Source organism: Talpa occidentalis, unplaced genomic scaffold (genome assembly GCF_014898055.3).
Source record: "Talpa occidentalis isolate TD23 unplaced genomic scaffold, MPIMG_talOcc4v2.1 talOcc4.14, whole genome shotgun sequence".
Classification (NCBI taxonomy): Eukaryota; Metazoa; Chordata; class Mammalia; order Eulipotyphla; family Talpidae; genus Talpa; species Talpa occidentalis.
In genome coordinates, this window is record NW_023601433.1 from 86,378,020 (window position 1) to 86,400,918 (window position 22,899).

At 44.4% G+C, this 22,899-nt stretch overlaps 2 protein-coding genes across 9 annotated transcripts in view; one reads left to right on the plus strand and one right to left on the minus strand.

The window, feature by feature from the left end:
- Positions 1-5,017: 5,017 nt before the first annotated feature.
- On the plus strand, positions 5,018-22,502 carry RNF34 (ring finger protein 34). 3 transcript variants are annotated; one of them, XM_037511224.2, is made up of 7 exons: positions 5,018-5,138; positions 13,694-13,804; positions 14,109-14,327; positions 15,386-15,793; positions 17,230-17,325; positions 17,566-17,767; positions 19,437-22,502. In XM_037511224.2, the coding sequence occupies exons 3-7, from the start codon at positions 14,124-14,126 to the stop codon at positions 19,625-19,627; spliced, it is 1,101 nt and encodes a 366-aa protein (XP_037367121.1). In that variant the 5' UTR covers positions 5,018-5,138; positions 13,694-13,804; positions 14,109-14,123; the 3' UTR covers positions 19,628-22,502. The 3 variants fall into 3 exon arrangements, with proteins under 3 accessions (XP_037367121.1, XP_037367119.1, XP_037367122.1); XM_037511222.2 differs by lacking the exon at positions 13,694-13,804; XM_037511225.2 differs by lacking the exons at positions 5,018-5,138; positions 13,694-13,804 and adding an exon at positions 10,016-10,173.
- The window catches only part of KDM2B (lysine demethylase 2B), a 108,084-nt gene continuing 101,449 nt past the window's right edge, over positions 16,265-22,899 (minus strand). The window contains exons 24-26 of one of the 6 annotated variants that reach the window (XR_008551891.1): positions 22,819-22,895; positions 22,408-22,490; positions 16,265-16,613 (exon numbers count right to left, since the gene is read on the minus strand). The gene's annotated coding sequence lies outside the window, so the exon portion shown is untranslated. The other 5 variants (XR_008551889.1, XM_054695366.1, XM_054695367.1 and 2 more) reach the window with 5 other exon arrangements.

Here is a 22,899-nt window from a genome sequence, read left to right on the forward strand (position 1 = left end):
TGTTTCTGGGTTGCTGAACTTAACCCTGTGCAGGGAGGGTTGGGCACCCCAGTTTTTCTGGTATGGACACTCCTGCACTTGAGACCCTTTGATTTCATCTCATGTATGTCTGGATGTTTATCTGGATCCCTTAAAATATCCCTCATGGGAGAGCAGAAGAAACTTTTGCTGCTGATGGGTGGGTTTGAGGCACGCGTGATGGTGGTGAACTTCCAGGTATACACAGCCCTATATTAATGATGAGAACGTGTGCTGAGAATGCTGAGAGGTGCATCCTCTGGCAATGCAGTCATTGTGTGACTGTCTTAGAGTGTATTCCGCAGACCTACGGGGCATAACCCACTACACACAGTCAGTTTCATGTAAGGACCCTCATAGTGTAGGTGGCTGCTCCCTGAAACCTCATTTGTCAACTTTGGGGGCAATGGATTGCCCTGTTCTCTCCCCTGTCTTATGAATTCAAGAAGAATTGTTGGCTTTTCAGCCTGTTCAGCCATTTACTTGTTGTTTTTTTTTTTTTTTAAAGATTCATTTATTTATGCAAGCAAGAGCTGGGGTGCAGGCCAGAGATGGAGGGGGTGAGAGGATTCACCAGAGACAGAGTGGGAAGCAGAACAGGCAGATCTACTGAAATACACAGCTGAGGGGGAGCAATGGGGAGACAGGGGAGGTCTGCTGCGCCATGTGGGTATCTCCCTGGCGCAGGGATTGAACTCATGCTGCAGAGGCTGCGGATAGCTTCATAGCACTGTGCTTAACCCCTTGCGCCACCAGGGAGGCCCCCAGCCTTTTACTTGTTAAGATGAAGTGACAACTTCCAAAATGGCAGAACCAGAACCTGGAAGTTCTGTCTACATATTTTGATATAAACTTCAGAGGAAGCTCTGCCTGGCCAACACCTTAACTTTGGACTTCCTGCCTCCAAAGCAGTGAGGGACTGCATTTCTGTTGTTTTAAACACAATTTATGTTTTTTTGTTTTTTTTTTTTAACACAGCAGCCCCTTGGACCAGTGCACCAGTTTGTTTTTTTTTTTTTTTTTTCATGGCCATTTAAGCTCCATGAAGAGAGGGTCTGGTCTCTTATCAGTGCCCAGCACGGGGCTGATGCTTACTATGTATCACTGATACTAGATACTAGTGGGAAATGGTATTGACCCCATGTTTCAATAGTTTCCCCAACACTGTATAAGGTATTGTACAATATCCGTACTACAAAATGCAGATCTAATGTGCAAGAATCAACTTGTCTTGCAAGCCCTGTCTCTTTATTAGAAGAATCATTAGGCAGCTGAGCATAACATTGGGCTGGGGATAGAAAACCTGGCAGCAATCCTGACTTTACCATTGCCTCAGAAGCCTAAGGCAAGAGCCATCACTTCTGTGGCTCAGTTTCCCAAGCCATGAAAAGAAAATCCTGCCCGCTTTCTGCCTACTAAGGAGGATCCTTGTAGGGCGGGGGAGGGGGGGTGTTGGCGGAGCCTATAAAGGGCTTCACATTACTTAGGAGAAATATAAAATGGTCCCACCTTATTTGTTGTATTCTTCGGAAATCAGTTTAAATTTCTGTTTCTCTTTCACTTTCCCTATCAGGATTCTTCACACCACTCATCAAAATGTAAGAGACATAAGCTACTGGTTAATCGTTATCTCCATTTTACAGATGAAGAAACTTAACGCAGAAGGGAGTTGTGTTTAAATGAGCAAAGTCATTCACCAGCAGAATTCCAAAAAGATGCTGTGAGTCCAAAACAAAGTGACTTTGTGAAACCATCTGTTCTCCAGCTGCAAAGGCCGTTCTCTAAAATGCAGCGAGTATTTTGAACCATTTTTCACTGTGGCAGAAGTCAGTCACGCTGTGGGATTTAGGGAAGACCTAGATCAAGCCTCCCCATGAAGAGATGCCTTTTCATTCTTCCTGGTAAGTAGAGTCTGAGTGGGTTACAACTTTAGCATTTGCAAAGTTAGGGTAAATGAGAATAGTTAGAGATGACTTGGGTCTTTCAAGTCATAACAACGGCCACAAGGAAGATGGATGACTTTGGGGAAGATAGTTGTACCTCTGAAGGTGACCAAGGATAAACACAAAAGAGCAAACCGGGTCCAATTGTCGACTACTTTTCATATCTAGGCAACCAGAATCAGGCACTAATCTAATGATGCAACTTAACTCAGATGGGGGGTGGGTGGGGAGTGGGTGGAGAGATGCAAGGGCTGGAGATGAGACAAGAATGGCAGAATGTAGAGAATTGCTAGAACTGGGTGATGGGTACATGGGAACTCATTACACTAATGTACTTTCTTCATATATGTTTGAAATTTGCCAAAATAAGAAGTAATTTAGTCTAATAGCAAGTTGCTAATCAACTTTGCAAAAGGCTCAGATGGTCTTCCATGCCTTATTATCTTTGAGAGATTTTGTTGCTAGAATAAAAATAGCCAACTAGCCTTCTACCCTGTTATGGGTACACACAATGCTGAAAGAACTAGATTAGTCATATAATACTTTGTTATCATTAGATAATAAACGATTTAAATAATTTTTAGCTGATGCCATTGGAATTTGAGAGGTTTTGAAATGATTGAACTTACAACACATTGTGAACTCAATAAAAAGAATTTTTTTGAGGGATTACAAAAAAAGAAACTCAGAAAAGACCTATTACATTCTAAGCAAGTAGTTGAGCTACAACACACCATTTTACATGTTTTGTTCTACTTTTTGACTCTGAAATATAAAGTGTTAGGCTACTATGAATGTTAGCAAAAGACCACATTTTCATTGACAATTGGTACAACAATTGAAAGAAGGGTATCATTATATGAAGTTCAAAACAGAAAAAAATGCTGATTATATAATGCATCTCTTTTATTGAAAAGTATGATGGTTAAGCATGAAATGCCTCTCAAGCTTCAGGTGGCCCCAGTTCAAGTATTTAGAGATTGTGAACTCAAGAGTACCCTACTTGCTTCCTTATGCCTATCTCCCCAGTATCATATTTAATGTTCCAGAGCAAAGAATTTACTCAAGAGTCTATGGGGTGCTTGCTGTATGTTAGGCATGAAGAAGATAAATCTTCCTTAAGAGTTGTTTTAAAATGGTTTCTGATACTTAAATCTCATCCTGCCCTTGGTTGTTTTAATTTCCTTTTCTCTGGTCACTCTCGAACATTAACTTTTTTTTTTTGTGAGTAGTTTCTCAATCTTTATTATTATGACAGATTTATTAAGGTATAATTCACATACTACATATTTCATATAAGTTGTGCAATTCAATAGTTTTTCGTATATTTACAGAGTTGTACAGCTATCACCACAGTCAAGCTTAGCACATTTTCATCACCCTCAAAAGAAACCCTGTACCAAATAGCAGTCACTAGACATTCCTTGAGCCCCTCAACCCTAGGCCACCGCTTATTTTCTGTCTCCATGAACTTGTCTCTTCTGGACAGTTCACAGAAGTGGAATCAAAGAATATGTGGTCTTTTAGCATCATGTTTTTAAAGTTTATCCATGTTGTAGCCTGTGTCAGGCTATTTTCATTCTTATTTTGGCTAAGATTTTTCCAGTGAATGGCTATAGCACATTTTATTCATCCATTCATCAAATAATGGACAGTTGGGTTGTTTCCACCTTTTGGCTATTATTATAAATATGGGGCTATGGACATTCATGTAAGTTTTTTTGTGGACATAATTTTCACTTCTCTTGGGTGCATATCTTGGGAGTGGAATTGCTCGGTCATATGGTAACTCTAGATTTAACATTTTTGAGCAACTGACAGACTTTCCAAAGTAGCTGCATCCTTTACTGTCCCACCAGCAATGTATGAAGTTTCCAATTTCTCCACATCCTCAACATTTCTTACAATCTGTCTTTTTGATTGTGTCATCCTGCAGCCTGTCTGAAGTGGTATCTCATTAGGGTTTGGTTCGCATTTCCCATCTAGCTAATGCTACTGAGCGTCTTTTCTCGAGCTTATTCCTTAAATCTTGAGGTAGACCTACCAGTTTCCTTTCTAATGAGGAAAAACAAGCCTCTGTACCATCAGCAATTTTTTATTGCGTTTCTTTGCGCTTAGGTCGTCAGAAAAATTAATTAAAACTTCCAGTGAAGCTCAGATGCTGCGCTGAACATTTTTCCAAAGAAGGAATTCCAGGGCTACACTGGACAAGAAGTAAAATTGCATTATCTGCGCGGTGCTTGCAGAAAAATAAGGCAAAATATAAGCTAAAATCCTAAGTATCGTTTCTGCCTGAGAGGTGGCGCGGCTTCGTGTTTTCGTCTGACATCGGACACCTAAGCAAGAAGAGAGCAGTGCTAGGTCCTCAGCAGACGCGACAGCTTCGTGTCTGTTTGTCTGTTCAGTCCAACACCGCTCAGGGGAGCGGGAGGACGCGGGGGAGCGCCGGCCTCTGCTCCGCCTGAAGAAATCCTGTCACTCGCAGCCTCAGCGTCTCTGCACAAAGGGCCAGCTCCAGGGGCTTCTCGGAACCGCTCATCGCGCCAGAATTCGGCTATTTTTAACGAAGCTCCACAGCAGCAGCGGGGCTTTGCGAAGCCGGGGCCCCCCCAGGCCGACGCCCGCCCGCCCGCCCGGGGCGCTCCCCCGGCGTGAGGGGCCGAGCCGCGGCTCCGAGGCCCAGCGCCGGCGCTCACAACAGAAGCCTTCACGCCGGCCGGCGTCCGCAAGTTCACCACGCCCCGCCCGCCCCTCCGCCCGGGCGCCCACCACCCGCCCCAGCCGCCAGGCCGCGACTCCCATTTCCGCGACCCGACCGAGGGGAGCCTCAGCCAACGCCCCGGGTCACGCCCCGACACGCCCCTCTCCGCTCGCGGCGGTTGGAGTCCGCCCTCGCCCCCGGGACGGAGCGCAGGCCCCGCCCCCTCGCGCACCTCATTGGCTCTGGTGACCGGCCCCCCGAGCGTCGGCCCCGGATTGGTGGTCTCGGCCGCCGCTCGGCCCTCTTCCTGGGGGCGCGCGACGGGCGTGACCACGCCCCTTACGTCCGGACGCTCGGTCTCTTAGCGAGGCGCCGTAATCGCCGCCCAGAGGCAGGAGGGCGGCCGAGCGAGGAGCTGCTATGGTGCAGAGTTCCCCGGCGCAGCCGACCGAGACGCGGCGGTCGCGGCCATGAAGGTGAGGGGACGGCGGAGCGGGGCGGTCCCCCCTCCCCGCTCCCGTTTGGCCGCGGCGCCCGGTGTGGCTTCTTTTCTCCTCAGCGGTCTCCCCGCCGGCACCTCGGAGAGCTCCGCGGAGGGGGTCCCGGCCGGCGCCGGGGGCCCTGGCCGGCCCGGGTGGAGCGCTGGGCCCCGGACCGCTGCAGCCCGCCCGGCGCTCCCGGCCGCCGGCCGAGGAAGGGGCCGGGGCCGGCGCCCCCGCGCCCACGGCTGCCGGGCCCCTGGCCGCGCCGGGCCCTGCCCGCTGGCTCGGGCGCTGAGGCGGGTCCCCTCGAGCTCGCCTCAGCCCGCGGCGCCCTCCTCGGCCTGCGGCGCGCCTCTCCCGCCCCGAGTCCTTGAGGTAACCCAGATGTCGGGAGCACCACGGGACTGTCGCAGGAGGGGAGCTGCGGGGCGGCGGGGAAAGCGGCGGCGCGGGAGTCGCGAGGCTGGGGCCGGGTTCCCGGGTTAGGAGTGCCGCGGGGCGGGGGCCCCACCCCAAGGACGTCTTCGTGGGCTTGACACTGGGGCCGTGACCCAGGGCGCTGGCAAAGTGGATGCGACTCCGTCGTCACTAGGTACGCAGCAAGTAATTTGACAGCTTGAGTTCTTCAAGGTGGGTGTGAGAGCGTGGGAGCAACCCTGAGTGAGAAGTTTGAGCAGAGGGGGAAGGGGGGATTCTGGCCTACTTTGGGGAGCTGATTATCTCCACTTGATCTCAGAGTTCCAGAGAGCTCCGTGCACAGCAGTCAGTTCGGCTATAGATTCATTTGCTCAACTCAGAGCAAGTGGGGGTGAGTCAGGTGATAGCCTCTGAGACGTTGATGATTCCATTAATCTCCATGAAGCGAGGTGTTTGATCAGCAAGGACAGTGAGAGTGAACTGTCTTACCTTTACAAAGCCTCAAGGATGCACTGTGGAAGAGTGAGCGGGAGTGTCAAGTGACTAGAGAAATCCAGCAAATGTCTTGTTGAACGTTTTCTATGTGTTAGCTGAGAGGGAGACATCCTGAATAGAAGACATTGAAAATACAATCCCGCCCTGGAAAGGACAATCCCGCCAGTGGAAAGAGACAAGACAAGGTAGAATGTGATGGGAGGTATCAAACAAACAAACAACCACAACAAAAAACAAACCCAGGAGCAAGAAAGTGTATTTCTGGGTGCAGGAAGCATCATTTTTTGGAATAGGTAACTTTTGAGATGTTCTTTGATGTGATATTGTAAGAGGTCATTTTTTTAACTTCCCGTTTTAGTTATAAACAGTATTTCAACTTAGCATGCCGATTCAATAAAAGTTGCATTATTTCCTGAAAACCCTCACCTTGCTTTGTTAAGATACAAAACAAAGTGTTGAGTAATTGCATAAAATGACTCAAAAGAATGCCAGTATCAAACTTGTGGCCCGTCTTAAGAGTATAGGGAAGACAGAAATGGAACGAGTAAGCAATTAAATGTGGAAGTAGTGAATTAGGGACAGACCAGGTTTGTCTTTTAATCAAGTTCTTTAAAAACAGAGTGTTTTTAAGTAGGAGATTCTGAGTTGAAATTTTAGAAACTTAAGTTTGGTGGCTGTTGGAAATGCAGGGGAAAAATGTATTTTGTGAAGCAAAATGCAGGCCCAAATAGACATCCATCCGAGCAGGATGACAGTCATGAAGACATTGCTTTTCATTTCTGCTTTTGTGAAAACAATTCACAAAATTTAGGATTTAGGTCTTTATTATTTCTTTGTTTTGTATTGTACTCGTGTATGTTCATCTTGACATTTCTGGGCAGGGTGGGTGATTGCTAATGTCATGAAATTCTAACGTGAATGTTCATGTAAGTAAGTACTTCCTTCAGGGAATAAAAATTACTTTAAAAGCTAAATGATCAGATGAAGTGCATCTTCACCCAAACCCAGGAACAGCTGATTTTTGGAATATATGTGCGCTGGGTATTTACTTTTCCCCCTTTAATTTATTTGCTTGGAAACAGATGTATTTGAAATAGGCTTTACCGCTCAAAGACTCAAGTATCTGTTTAACCTTACAGTAGCATCTGACTGACTATATAAGGGTATTTTAAAAATCTAAATTGGTGGTCTATGTTAATTTAATTTAATCTTCCTGTTTTTCCATATTTATATTGATCTCACCCATAATTATACTAGTGTTCATCAAAATGATGTCAAAGAAAAAGTAATCAACTGAGTAGTTTCCTTTTTCTTTTTCTCTGAAAAGATTAAGTAGACTTAAAAAAAAAAAGACCAAACATGGGGAAGGTGACATTTATGATCTCCAGCACATGTTATTGCAAAAATCAATCAATTTGGGCAAATGTCTTGCCTAAAAATGTTAATAATTTTTTTTTAAAGATTTATTTATTTATACAAGCACTGGGTACAGTCAGAAGCGCAGGAGAGTGAGAGAATTCACCAGCGCCAGAGGGGAGAGCAGAGCAGGCAGACTGACGAAGTACACTGCTGAGGGGAGCAGTGGGTGGCAGGAGAGGTCTGCCTGCCATGTGGGACTCGCCTGGCGGCTGGGGATTGAACTGGCGCTGCAGAGACTGCGGGCAGCTTCGCAACCCTGCGCTCAACCACTGCACCACCGGGGAGGCTCAAAATGTTAATAATTTTTAAGATCAGAATTTGGTTTTTGCAGCCTGCTTAATGTCCAAATGGTATGAGGAAGAATTTAGGTTGTAAAATTTTCTCTTTTGTGGTATATAGTCTATATTTGGCCATTAAGGAAGTAGAATTCCTCATGTATTTCAGTTGAAGCAGCAATTTCAATGAGAGGAGCATATTTTTCAAGTGGCTTTAAATTAGGGAAAGGTTTTTTGCTTAGTTTCTCAACTGTTTTTTCTGCTTTGTTTTAAGCTCTGTAGGAAAATTTAAGTAGTTGAAATTTCAACTGTAAAACTCTTTTATCACTGGGGCTAAGATTTGAAAGATGTTTTCATTTTGACACAAAGACTTTGAATTTTAGCAAACTGAAAGTTGTTTGGAGTTTAAAACAAAGCCTGTGCTGGTTGAGTTCTCTGAGAAACCTTTCTTTGGTGGAAGAACTGAATGGATCGCTGCCTGGTCCTTGCAGCTTCTTACAACATCCAAGAAAATTAATGTTCTTGAATTTGTAACTTCTAGGTTTAGTCTTAAAATAACTTTAAAATATTTCCATATTTAGAGTTGTGGCTAGCAACTCTTAGAACTCTTACTGCTGTTCATCTAGTTTAATGAAAAGCAAATGCAAATGATAGTTTCGTTTTTTTGCTGACTTCACCTATCAACTTTTTTCTCTTTCTCTATTTCTCTTTTGGCTGTCTTTTAATCTTCATGGAAACCACTGTAACCTTTATTCTTCATTCATCTTCCTGGTTACAATTACATTTGCTGGAATCCTTAAAAGGGTCACATCCTAACATAGTTTAGAATAGGAATCAAAATTTGTTGTATGCTTTTTGTTAGCTCTTTAAGTTGAGCATTTTAGAAGTATTTTCCCCCTACAGAGATTTCTAAAAGCATATTAGACCACCCCCACACGATCAAAGACAGCTGAATCTTGAGGCCATTTGCAATCTGGCACTCTGGGAGGTTGAGCCACTTGCAGAGAAACTGAACACATCTCCTTGTTCTTTTATTGACTGAAGTGATGATTCAGATTGGGATTATAATGTGTGGCTCTGATTGAGGAACCTAAGAGAGTGTGTTTAGATTGGTGGTCTATAGTGGAAATGAGTGTCAAAGCACTGGAAACTGTCAGTTCTACTCTCATGCAAATTGGTTAGATTTGTAGGTAAGATTCTCCCCACCCCCTTTATGCTTCTAGAAAAGGGAATTTCTAAATCATTCTTTAGGAAGGAATAATATAGAAGGAACACTTTCTGCTACCAGAGAAAGAAGAGAAACTTTTTTGTTGGTGAATTTCAGAGAGGAACTATCTTAGCTTAGTACTTTCTGAAACCTCAGATTCTTCCTATGGGGGAGAGGAGAAGGTAGCATTTAGGTCTTTACTCAACTACAAGAAAAGAGCTGCAGTTTGGTCAGCTCAGTGTGCTGGTAACTTGGTAGAACTGTAAAGTCATGTTCCCCAACTGGCATTAGCAGTAAAACACCAAACACTTGAATTTGTGTTTGACTTATTTCTTAATTGGAAGCGGGGGGCGGGGGAGAGTAAAATCTTGGTGTGTTGGCTTTGAAAAAATGACAAGAGCTGGTATTGGATACCAGAATAACATGAGATCTAGGTGTCTGGAGCAGTCCAGACAAAAGGCATTAGAACTTAATTTCTTACTGTGGGCCATAAAAGTTTTTAATATGTTACCTGGCTTTTTCTAAACTGACGCAAGCCAGGCAGACTGTGACCCACGGCTGGCATTCAGGAGTAGCTTTCCTGTGAAGGGATGTGGACAAGGGATTAGATTATCAAGAAAATGTCATTTATTTTCAGTAAACATAAAAATAATCTGCAAACATAGCTCAATTCCATGAGCTTAGAGTTTTGTGCCAGGTGGATAGTTGCCTCAGTTGCCTCAGTTATTTTCTATGTTGTTGTGGACTACCTTAATGGTCCAGAAGAGAAATGAAGCCATTTTTGCAGGTTATTATTGTTCTAACTCTTGGGTGGCCCCAATCCCAAGTAGGATTCAGAATTGCTAACAATGGAAGCCCACATTGTAGCTTTAGTTTTCCAAGATCCAGACTTTGGGTTCACTCACAGCAGAGTAGTAGACTTTGTTATGAGCAAATAAAAGATGGATGGTGATCTTATATAAGAAATAAGCCTCTTTGGATTGAGGCAGAACCACAACTCTATGAATTTACTGAAAATCCAAAAGCCAATGGGCTGTCCCTTGTGTATATCTGTCTAGGAACTGGGTTTGTTCAGAAAATCTAGGAGGAAGTGGAATGGTTTGCTACCAAAACATGAGCGAAGAGTGAATCAAAGAAAAATAAGGGAATGAAGACTCATGAAGCTGGTGGAAGATATTAAGAGTAAGGAAGACAAAGAAGAACATGAACTTATAAGGTCTGTAAAACCTTTAAAGGAAGCGTACAAAAAAAAAGGGGAAGCTTTTTGATTACCCTGTCAGATATAGTAACTGGACTACGAGGAAATGTAACAGGGGCAGAGACGAGTTCTGAGAACAAATTGGCTTGTTCCTGACCTGCCACCCCCACACACATACTTCAAGAGCACAGATTCAATAAACTTGGAAAAATGTTCTCTTAAACAGTTCCCTAATTGCTTTCATAGATTTTTTTGCTTGAAAATTGGGACTATTATGATAAGTCGCAACAGAAAATTTGAACAGATCTGAGGTGGGGAAAGATCTGTATAGGACACTTCAAGCATTATTAGGTGAGTGTCAAGGTAACATTTGTTTGGTAGGGATTCCTGCATCCTGAAGGGACACGCAGAAGAAATATATGAAATTGGGACTTTGAGGGAATGTGCGTGAAGATGAAACAATAAAATAGAGGTAGGGAGATGGAGTTCAAGCCTGGGAGACTTCATCTTCTGTGTGGATTCTTCAATTTGGAGGTTAAGAAGGACAAAAAGTAGTTTGAACAATGGCTGTTTTTGACAGACCTAGAAACCACTGTCTTTCTCCTACATTTGGAGATTTCACACAAGAAAACAGAAAGTTAGGATATAAAAGACTAAAACCAAAGAGCAAATAAAACTAAGGCATCAAATTCCAACAAAAGTGCCAGGCCAACATGTGGTAAAAGGAAAAAGACTAAGAATCAGATGTAACTGTTAAGAACTCAGCCCAGGCTTACTGAAAGGATCAGGAGAAGCAAAGACTCGAGGCATATCCCACTACTGCAGCAAGCCGCGGGCACGTAGACTGCTCAGGAGGAACAAGTGTCCTAGAACTCCAGAGGCTGCAGAAGTATCCACAGCCCCATCCCTTCAGTAATCTGCTGAGAGTGGTTCTCCAATTTAAACTATCTTAGCAGGAAGGGGACATCTCCTAGACTGAGGAGGTGTTAGCCTTTTAACTTCAGCTGTACTGGGGAACTGACTTTTTTGATGCTCAGATCATTGTACCCTAAGCCAGTTAAGTCGGAATCTCTGGGACTGGGACCCAGGCATCAGTATTTAAGGCTTCCTTGTTGACTCTAACCACTGTCTCGAGAGCTGGTTTCACAGCTCAAGCAGTTCCTTAATTTGAGGCAGTGACAGCAGCTGCTGTGGTACAGAACTAAAAATACCTGCTCCAAGGAAGCTGGAGAAGTAGAATTGCTAAAGACATCATCTTCATGTCAGCTCTGGGGTGCCAGCAAACACGGGACTTAAAGTAGAGGAAATTGTTTAAGTATGCTGAATGGGGAAGGCACTTCGGGTAAAACTTCTGGCTGGGGAGTCCACTGTTTTAAATTCTTAACTTTCAGTAAGGCTGGAGTGTTGCAGTACTACTCCCAGAGGATGAAAGTATACACCGGTAGCTTACCTGTCAACATGATGCTGAGTATTCTTTTACTGGGACATTATTCTCTTATTGGGAGATTATTGTCCCTTCTGGGGAGTGAAGAGGAAATTCCCTCCTCTTTATAGAAATAGGAGAAATGGGATAAAATTGTTTTCCTCCAATATTGATGTCTGTATAGAGATTCCACCTGTTTTCCAAAAATAAACACACCAAATCTGTGAATATTTTCAGCCCAGAATTTTAATGATCACTCTCATGAACATCACTTGAAAATTTGTATTCTTAATTCTCATTGTACGACTGATCTTTGTAGAACAATATGTGGGACAGTTTTGTTTTTAAAAGCGTGGTTTTGGGCCTGCTAAGTCAGACTCTACCTTTTTGAACAAGACACAATTTGATCTTTCTAGCCAGCACACAATAATGTTCCATTACCTTTAAAGAGGTAAACGTTTTATATAGTTATTTACTTACCGATCATGACAGTGGAACTAGATGCTGTGGAAGAAAGAGAGGTTCTGTTCACAAGGAACTTTACAGACTAGTTGGGGAGACATCACCCAGGGATCAGAAGGGGGATTAAAAACTAACAGTTGTTTGTTTAGTAGTTAGGTCAGCAGGAAGCTAAAACTCAAAAACTTCAATTCTTTAAACTCATAGAATGAAGAAAAATTAATCCCAGTGGTACTTTCTGCAATTGAGGTATTCTTCTCCCCAAATTAAATTTTTAAAAACCTTTTCGGTTGTTTTAAAGAAAGTTCACTGATAAAGGGCTACAGTTGAGTACTACACTGAAAGAGCATTTTAAAAGAACTTAGTAAAGCTGGATTTTCATGCTTTTAAACCACGGCTGTAGAGTCTGAGGTATATATTAAAAGGTATAGATTATTAGTAATCTGACTTTTATGGGCATCACTATTTCTTGAGAATTACAGGTTGTAAAGCCATATAATACTTAAGTCAGGGACCCTGACCAACACTTAAAGACGGTTTGAACCTTGTATTACGGTTTCTTACTGCTTTACCTTCTCTTTTCCTCACATTTAACATAGCATATTCTTTCTGGGTAGCAGCACGCATAGCATGATCCTTCTATGATTCCAGATAGCCTTTTAAGGTCATTACAGACATTGTCTTAAAAAGCCCATTAGAAAAACAGTACATGTAAGAGAAACAGTGACAGATAGTAGAAAGTGAAACTGTGATTGTCATATGTTGCACTTTAGCCTACAACTCACCTACCTGGACTGCCATTAGATAGCACATTATCTGTGCATTAGCCAGCATATGTGTAAGAATTAGAACAAAGGAGAAGGAGCCGACTGGTTCCAAACAGTTTTTATACTTTTAGCATGGGGGAATGCCTGGGGTCCTCTCTGAAAATATTCTTCTATATATGCCGACGATACGCTTGGTTATCAGGTTTCTGAGATCTGCAGTAAAGAAAGGAACAGGTTCCTAGAGGAAGGTATAGTGATAGCAATTGTGGTTCATGGAAGAGATGAGGGGGAAAAAAAATCTTCAATTTGAAAAGGTAGGATAACTGCTTTTTAAATGCATTTTCCTTACTGTCATGTAAATATTTTTTTAAAATGTATTCTTTATAAAGAATTTAGAAAGTAGAGGGAAACGAAAATAAATTACATGAGCAATCTAGAGAGCACTTTAGTTGACATTTTGATGTTTTTCTAGTCATTAAAATTTTATTTTAGGGCCTCCCCGGTGGTGCAGCGGTTGAGCGCTGGGTTGCGAAGCTGCCCGCAGCCTCTGCGGCACCGGTTCGATCCCCGGCTGCTCCCCGGCCACCGGAGGGAGGGTCCCACATGGCGCGCAGATCTCTCCTGCCGCCCGCTGCTCCCCTCAGCAGTGTACTTCTGCCTGCTCTGCTCCCCGCTCTGGCTCTGGTGAATTCTCTCACCCTCCCGCGCTTCTGACTGTACTCAGTGCATGTATAAACCAAACAAACAAACAAATAAATAAATAAAAAACATGCCTCTATAAAAAAAAAAATTATTTTAATTAATGTATGCTGTAGTTTATTATACCCAGCTACAGAGGAAAGAAGTGTGATGAAATTAAGTAATTTAAATTCATATTCTTTCTGCTAAGTGATATTTGGAAAAATCTGCCTCAGCCTATAGAGCTGTGCCAGTCCCGTAGCTACCAGTATAAGGTTGCCAGATGGAGAGTATTTAGGACGCCATTACATCAGGATTTCAGGTAAGCTAGGAACACTTTTTGGGTGTAAGCATATTGCATGCATATTGCAGACATGCTTCTGTTCATTTCCCCCATCCATGTGCTCGTGTAACTTAAATTGGGATCGTTGTACCTTTTCCTTTTTAACAACAAGTATCCCCATTGCCAAATATTCTTCTTTCCAAATAGCTTCAGATTTTGATGCAAAAAGGAATAATCTCCAAATTTTTTAGGGCAAAGTTACCTCTCCAAGATGGCGGTCCCTGAGGATCCCAGAGCCCAGCGTCTCCTTTCTCTTTACACTGTGGTTCTTGTGTTTTCCCAGGCGGGTGCCACATCTATGTGGGCTTCATGCTGTGGGCTGCTGAATGAAGTCATGGGAACCGGAGCTGTCAGGGGCCAGCAGTCAGGATTTGCAGGAGGCACTGGGCCATTCAGATTTACACCAAACTCTGACTTTTCCACGTACCCACCAGCACCTACAGAAGGGCCCAATATAGTCTGCAAAGCCTGTGGACTTTCATTTTCAGTCTTTAGAAAAAAGGTGAGTTGGATGAAACATCGCATACAAAAGACACCCATGAATTTGTGACTATTATTTTGAATTCTAATGAATCTTCATTTCTTTTTAAAAAATTACCAAAAAATCTAGTCCGTTAGCCATTCCCCATGCAGAAACACTGCTGGCTTTCTGACTAGACACTGACTCTCAGGGTGCAAAGCACTTTCTCCTTAGCTCTGACCACCTTTCATTCTCTGGTGATGCTGAGGTCTTGAAGCAAGAGATTTAATTAGTCTAGAGTTTTATTCAAGATGATTTGCTGCAACTCTGGCCTCAAGTTCAAAAAAATGTATCCCTACCAATATTTTTAATTCAAGTGAGGATGAGTGCAGTTAAGATAATTAATGTGTGGGGATTCAACATGAAACACTTGAGCTAAAAGTTTTCTCTAGGACAGATTGCCGTTCTGAGCGCCATCATATTTGAGGCCATCTTAGTTTTTGATCATCAAATCAGGCCTTTGAAATACTTAAGGAACAAGGTATTAGCTTGTGGAACAATGAAATAAGCAGAAATGACCTCTTTAAATTTTGCTAGTGGAATGGGGTTAAGCTTTTGATGGAGGCTCTTAAGGCAAGGGTTACTGTAAGGGTTGGCTCCTCTGTGGGCTTGGATGGACCTTGAAAGATCAGTAGCTTTTCTTTGAGTTATGCTTTTCCTCCCCACCATTAAATGGGGACATTGTTCACATAGGAAAAGAGCAGGAAGAGCCGGGTGGTGGTGCCTTCTGCTGCATGTGGTTCAATCAGCTCTGTTCAGCTAATTACATGTTTGCTGAACAAGGGGTGGGAAGGTTTTAATTCATTAACACAAGAGTGTTTGCTTTTCTTAAAGGACTATATTTGCACTTCTGTGAATCCAAACTGCCTTGGCACTGACTTTTGATTTTCATGGTTTCTGGGATGTGACAATGCCTGTGAGAATAGTCTGGTGCCTGGGGGACTTAAATTGAATTTTAGTAGAAGGTAAAAAAGAAAACCAGTGTTTTCACCGTGGTCTGTATATGGCTATCGGTAAATGCTTCATTACTTTTTCTTCAGCATGTATGCTGTGACTGCAAGAAGGATTTTTGCTCCGTTTGTTCGGTCTTACAAGAAAATCTCCGCAGATGTTCCACTTGTCACTTACTGCAAGAGACGGCCTTTCAGCGCCCCCAGTTAATGCGACTGAAAGTGAAGGATCTACGTCAGTATCTCATTCTCAGAAACATACCAATTGATACCTGTCGAGAGAAAGAAGACTTGGTAGACCTAGTATTGTGCCACCATGGGCTGGGTTCTGAGGATGACATGGACACAAGCAGTCTGAATTCCTCGAGGTCCCAAACGTCTAGCTTTTTTACACATTCATTTTTTTCAAACTACACAGCCCCCTCTGCTACCATGTCTTCGTTTCAGGGAGAGCTTATGGGTGGAGCCCGGACCTTAGGATCTGGAACGCTGGCACAGGTACGAGGGCCACTTCCCCTGAGGGCCTGGTTTGCCTGCTCTTGGCCAGGTATGATGGGGCCTTCAGGGCCTGTTGACTCCTTGCAGGAGCAGACGCCATACCCTGCTGAACTCAGAGCTTGTAGGCTCTCCTGATGTCTCAGTGCTCAGGTGCTAGGTGACCCCAAAGTCAGCTGTGTGAGGAGCCCCAAAATAGCTCACCAGCCTTAGTTTCAGTATCGTACAGTTAAATATTGTTAAAATAATGACTGTGAAAAGTAGCATATAAACTTTATACTGTGTCATCTGCAGTAATACCGAGTATCAGTGACCATGAAAATCACAGTACGAGTTAACCTAATGCTACTGTAAAATTGTTGTAATTTAGGTAGAGCGGAACCACCATCTGAATCAGTGAAAGAATATGGTTATTTATTAATTTCAGAAAAATGCCTTTACAGAATATTGTCCCAATGAGGTCTTTGGTCATCCTGACTGAATAATATGTAAAGCCTGGTATTTATGAATGACTTAAGAGGCTAGAAAAATTGTTTTGAACAATTTTCTCCATATTTAAATTTGAGGAAAGGGGCTCTTAAAAATAGAGGGAAATCGGGTTTAGTTGCTCTAATAGTCATAAATAAAGCCCAAGCTAAGAGTTTTACTAATTTTCCAAATAGGGGCTGGCATAATTATGATGCAAACATAAAACATACCTGACTTTTATGCTTGTTCACTTTTGGTTATACGACACCAGCTGGGAGAGGGTCTTTGGGCTTTACAATATGGAGCTCGTGAGCAGTGGCCATAGTGGTGAAACTTTCAAGTTACAAGGAGACTACTGTACATCAGTGGCCAAAATAGTCAGGAGAGAAAGATATAGGAGGAACATGATTTAAAATGAAGAGATTTTCTCATTTTCCTTAAAAAAACAAAAAAAGGTATCAGATTGTCAATAAATTTCTAACACCTAGAACTAGTAATAGCCGCCAGTGAACCCAGAAAACACTTGTGTGTGTGGAATTAGGATGTCTAAATGTGATGTAGTAGTACTGAGATCTTTCAAATTGAATGTCTGACACCTGGGCTGATCTTAGTCAAGCTTTCATCTCTGTACCTTAGAAGCTCCCGTTAAAGCAGTCATTTGTAGATCCTCTGAGAGTGACGTGATACCATTTCATATGCTTGTGACTTTTGGCATTCCATGATGGTACTTTGCTTAAAATTCAGACCAACATAGGAATACACCTTTTGAGTTAACTTTATGGAAGGTAAATTGTTTATCATATACTTTTGGGAGGGGCAGCAGCATTCAGGGTCCAAGACATGGAATATGGTGGGTGTTGGGGGAGTCCCTCTTGGGGAGGATCTATGAAAAGATTTTTTTCTCCAGTGATAAATATGGGTGGTTACTGTTAAGGTGATTTCTGACCTAAGCAGATCCATTGTGTGTTTAGGTACAAAGTGAAATAGCTTCAGCAAACACAGAAGAGGACGAGGATGAGGACGAGGACGATGATGAAGAAGATGATGAAGAAAACTTGGAGGATCAGGTGAGATCTTGTGTAAAATTTGGGTTCCCTGACATCCAGTCTGTCAGGGAGGGAAAACGCCTGTGTGGACTTGGCCCGATTAGCACAGGAAGGCTTTTTGTGCTCAAATGTAGAACAACATATAAAGCACTCCAGGACTGCTGAGAAGCCTGTGAGGGCCAGAGGGGTGGAGAGCATGCGCTGCCCTGGCAGTGGCAGGTCTGGACTGGAAGGAGGAGGTAATCCAAGCTCTGATTGCAGATGCCTGGCCTTTCTAAGAAGAGAGTGAGAGCTTCACTGTCTGACCTGTCAAGTCTTGAAGATGTGGAAGGGATGAGTGTGCGCCAGCTGAAGGAAATCCTGGCACGGAATTTTGTCAACTATTCTGGCTGTTGTGAAAAATGGGAGCTGGTAGAGAAAGTAAACCGGTTATACAAAGAGAACGAAGAAAACCAAAAGTCATGTAGGTCTTTTCTTTTCCCTTCCCTATAGTCTCCTTTCCTAGACTTTTAAGAACTCAAATGCAATTCCTTGTCTCTATAAAAATGTTTAGAGTTTAAAGGCTACAATTGAGATAACCCAATAGTGAGGGGGAATTCTGTAGAGCCAAAGTGTTAAGCAGTTCTTAGCACCAAGTATTAGCAGGTTTTTGTGCATGTCTCTAAAAGCTGAGGCCAAGAACTTCTGACCTGTTTTGATGAAGCATGGAACAGAAATCCTCCCTGGTAATAGGGCCAAGCTACAGAGCATTTATAGGCAAGGGGAAAAAAATTCAGTGATGTTCAAGTCAACTTATGTCAATCTTATGTTCCTATCTAGACTTCAACAATACTCTCATGATTAGCTTTTATCATCTTGGGTTTTTTTTTATTTTTAAGATTTATTTATTTATGCATACAAGAGCTGGGGCATAGGCCAGAGATGTGGGGGGTGAGAGGACTCACCAGAGACAGAACGGGGAACAGAACAGGCAGACTGACGAAATACACTACTGAGGGGAGCAGCGGGCAAGACAGGAGGTCTGCTGCGCCATGTGGGTTGCTCCCTAGCCGCCGGGGATAGAACTCGTGTTGCAGAAGCTTCAGATTGCCTCATAGTGTGGTGCTTAACCCCTTCCTTGCGCCACCAGGGAGGATCCATCTTGGGTTTTTTTAAAAGCTGTTTATAATACCAGCTTTCTGTGGATAGAGTATGCAGAGGTATCCTGGCACACCTGTTTCTCATATGATGCCACAGTAGCAGATAAAGGAATTCTCAATCCTCAGAGGTTCCAGATTAACTGAGAAATCACATCCTGGCAGTAAGGGGAGAGTCATTTTAGCCTCGACATACTCTGGCCCCTCTGCTTTATGCTCAGACGTATTTAAAGAGTTGAAAGGAACCTTCTATGCAGGCAAGGAGACCAAGATCCAGATTCAGGAACCCTAGCGTCTTCCTTATGGGCTTGTCTGTCACTTACATACTTTCTCCTGCTCTACAGGGGACCATGCGCCAAAGCCACAGATTACAGGAATCTCTTGTCATGAAAAAACTTAAATTTGGGATCTAACTGGTCCATCAAGCTTAAATTCCTGTTCTTTCTACTATATCCATGATCGCCACTGATCCCCTCTATGACCTGTTTACAACTCTGGCTAAATCTCAGTCCACAATACTCTTATCCACAGTGAATAAGCATTTTTCTTTTCTCAGAATCTAAATCTAGGCCAGAGACTAGATGACTGATCCCTTTTGAGTTAGACTCCAACAGGGCCAGCGTGGCCAAGAGCAGATGGCTTGAGATGCTTTCAAGGCTAGGGGATGCCTCCTCCCAACCCTGACCTTCCTTTAGGTGTGGAAATAAAGCTCGTTCTGGAGATGGAAACTGCCCTCGGTCACAGATGGGTGGACATTCCACTGGCGTTCTGACTCCCAAGGTCCATGAGCAGGGCAACCTAAGTGGTTTTTACTCACGGGAGGCCCGCGTCCATGTCACAGGGTTCACAGGCGCGACAGCTGCCGCGCTGCGCGGAGGAGACCTAAGTGCAGAGAAGTGGGAGCATCTCTCAGGGATGCTGGGTTTGTCCTGGATGCAGCAGATGCTGCTCAGCCGCCAGGTGGCCCCTCCCCAGCCCCGCTCTGCTGTCTTTCAGATGGCGAGCGGCTGCAGCTGCAGGACGAGGAGGATGACAGCCTGTGCCGGATCTGCATGGACGCCGTCATCGACTGTGTCCTGCTCGAGTGCGGGCACATGGTCACCTGCACCAAGTGTGGCAAGCGCATGAGCGAGTGTCCCATCTGCCGCCAGTATGTGGTGCGTGCTGTGCATGTGTTCAAGTCCTGAACTGAGGCTCGCCCCATGGGACACTTGATCCCAAGCTCGATCCCAGACATTTCAAGGCACAGGAGGTACTAGAAACTTACTGTTCAAAGGCCGAAGCTATTTTTTAAAGTTATTTTCACTACTAACTGGGCACCCGAAGATTCACCCAAGTTTCAGCAACACGGGTCCACGCCATGCGCCCACCTGCCTGTGGACCGTGCGCTCCCATGTCGTCAGGCTTCATCCCACGTTGCGATCACTCATTGCCAAAGTCAGACTGCTCGTGGCACCTGCTACCGCTCCTTGGGAGGATGTTTATCTCGTTCTCTTATTTCTCCTTCACCCTATTTTTAACTTAAACTACTTGAAGGTTTGAAACTTACGTTCTTTTTGGATTAGGTCACTGTCCACAAGTGGCCAACGTGGTACGTGCTGAGCAGTGGCCCCTCTGAATGTTCACATTACTATTTGATGAATGTAAGTTTCCACATTGTTGCTATTCCTGCGTTTACGTGTAATTGGGAACTGACATTCTGTAGTCAACTGCCAGGGCCTTAGACGAAACATGTCCATTTCTGTTCATGTACAGCTTTTTATAGCAAGGGCTGCATCTAGCTTCTTTCATTAGAGAAGTACATGTGTTACATTCTTTATTAACGTGTAACCAGTTTACACTGTTTTGTATAGTGAAAGTGTATTTTCAGTGCTACCCGCTAGCTAATTTGATCTTTAGAAATAAAATTAGAGTTAACTGCTTTTGTTTACATTGTCCCAGTCAGTTCCTACTTCCCGCGGGTACAGCATGAATGGGCGTCTGTGTCTGTTCTCGCACCCTTCTTCAGGGACGGCAGCTTCTTCAGATGCTGCCGTGATTTGCCTCTGCTGCCGACCTCCCAGTGAGGTTAACTCACTGTTTCCCATGGTGACCAGGTTCTGTGCCAGCTGCTTCAGTCCTCTCCAGCATCCAGAAGTAGATGTCGCCTCATTTCACAGACACAGAGCATGACCTCTGAGGAGTTAAGGAACTTGTCTAGAATCTCAGTTAAAAAGTGGCCACAGCTGAACTTGAACCTAGTTCTGATTTAAAAAAAAAATTTTTTTTTGACTCTTTGGTATCTTGCAGCAAATGAGAAATCTGGGACATGAGCATGTCCAATGGTTTCCTAGGAACGTGAATGATCTTTTGAATGCAGCAGGTCACACGTGTGCTGCCAGATGGCCAGGGACGGTCAAACTGTGAACTCAGAGGCAGGAAATGTTTCCAGTTTAGAAGGCGCTCATGCCGATCTTTTCTGGATTTAAGGGTCGGCATGGAAGTCAAGGCCTGTGGATATTTTCAGGTGCCCTCTGTTGGTTGCAGCGCCGTGGGTGGGGTCTTCCCAGTAACGGGCCTCACTATGGAAGCAGGAAAGTCTGGCCCCTGCTGGAGTCAGATGCGCTGAGTTTGTACTTGCTGTGAGATAGTGACTGGAAAATCGGTCTTCCCCCACCACTGGCTAACTGGGCGGAGGGAAGTCTTCAAATCCAAGCCAGCAGATGAGAATTAGCACTTTGAAAAGGAGCTGAGCAGTGGGTTTTGGTTTGTCTAACGCTAAATTGGAAGATTGACATATTTGTATGTGGTCTCAGCTTAACATGGCTCGTGTCTTCCTCCTGGATTTATACTAAGGTGTCTGGCTCTAGAGAGAGTACGAGCACCCTGAATATGGCGGATTTTCCTTGGTAGCATCTGAAGTAACCTTGGTTTAGTGGCTAGCTAGCAAATTTTTAGTCTAATAGACTGGACACTTCAAATAACTGAATTACAAGGCACTAACTTGTTTGGTACTAACATTTCCCCGCGGATCCTGCATTTTCTCACTGGTACACACGCCCCTTACAGTTAGTTTCTTGAATAGGTGATATGTCACATGAACAAGGTGCCGAAGGCCCACAGTGGGAGACAGGTACACCCCCCTGTCCTGTTCCCACCACAAAAGGACATCACTTGATGCTCGGACTTTAAAGGGGTCTTTCTCCGTAAATTCTCAGTGTCCCGGAGGAGGGGGTGGAGCCCCCCTCCCTTGCGGGTTAGGAAGTTGAGACCTAACCCAGGAAAGCGCTCCCTCTGCTGTACGGTCCTCTTAATGCGTCAGCTACGGGGTGTGGCCTTGCGAGTTGTCTGCACGCATCTAGCTTAGGCTGGCCTCGAAAGGCTCATTTCTGAAATGAAAACCATACTGGACATCACCTTCCGGACCGTTCAGTATCCCTGGGGGCTCATCTGGGACCACAGCACTGCTGGGCCTGCCTCAGTCTGGGAGACACTGTGGCTCCCTAGGGGAGCCTGGCTGCCCTTCCCTCACCGCCTCTTGAGACCTGTGCTCCTGGATACACTGCAGGACCAACTGGGCCCCTAAACCCGAGAACTGTTCACCTAGAACCACTACTGCCCTCAAGGCATTTGCCAAGGAAGGCTCACTTGACTGGAGATGGAGTAACTCTTATTTGGAGGTTTGGAAATCTCAGGCTAAGACGACGACCAAAACTTTACCTTTCATGGGGGTGGTCCGTGATGACTCATCAGGCATGCCAAAGTAAGCCTCGTTTTTGTAAATAAACTGTAGCTAAACTAATCTTACCTCTGTTAATGCATCTCCTGAGTTTAATTCTGAGGTCCAACTGCTTCAAGTGTCTCCAGTTTGAGTCAGAAAGGATCTCTGGGCTAAATCTAGGTGGAATCTAAAACCCTTTCACCATGACGAAAATACAAGAGAGGCAAAGGGGGCAATATGAAACCACTGTCAGCAGAAAAGGCTCACCCCAGGAGACTTGAGGTAGTTGGGTCATCTTGCCCGTTTTCAGATTCACTAGAGTAGTCGTTTCTGTATGAGGTCCCAGGGTTCTGTCATTAAAAGAAATCCTGTTGTCTAAAGTTACTTCTGACTGGTTTCTGGCTCTGCCACCTGGAGAAGGTACCTCACTACCACACACCATCCGTCAGCCCTGCCCAAGGTCACTACCATGCACAGCCTGTGGCCTCCCTGAGTTGCCTCCAGTGGGAGGCGAAGTGGCCAACAGACATGGTCACAGGCAACCGAACAGAAAGAAAGTTTGTGGCCAATTCCTAAAGGTGGCCACTGCTGTAGCACAGTTCACTCCCGTATCAGCCACAAACAGACCTGTCTGAAGATGGATGTGCCACTGCTGCTCTCAGGTGAACAAGAACTTACAGATCGTCTCGCTTCAGAACCTGTACACCGGCGTGCAGCAAACTGCCTCAACTTCCAATCACATTCCTCGTTCACTCCTAG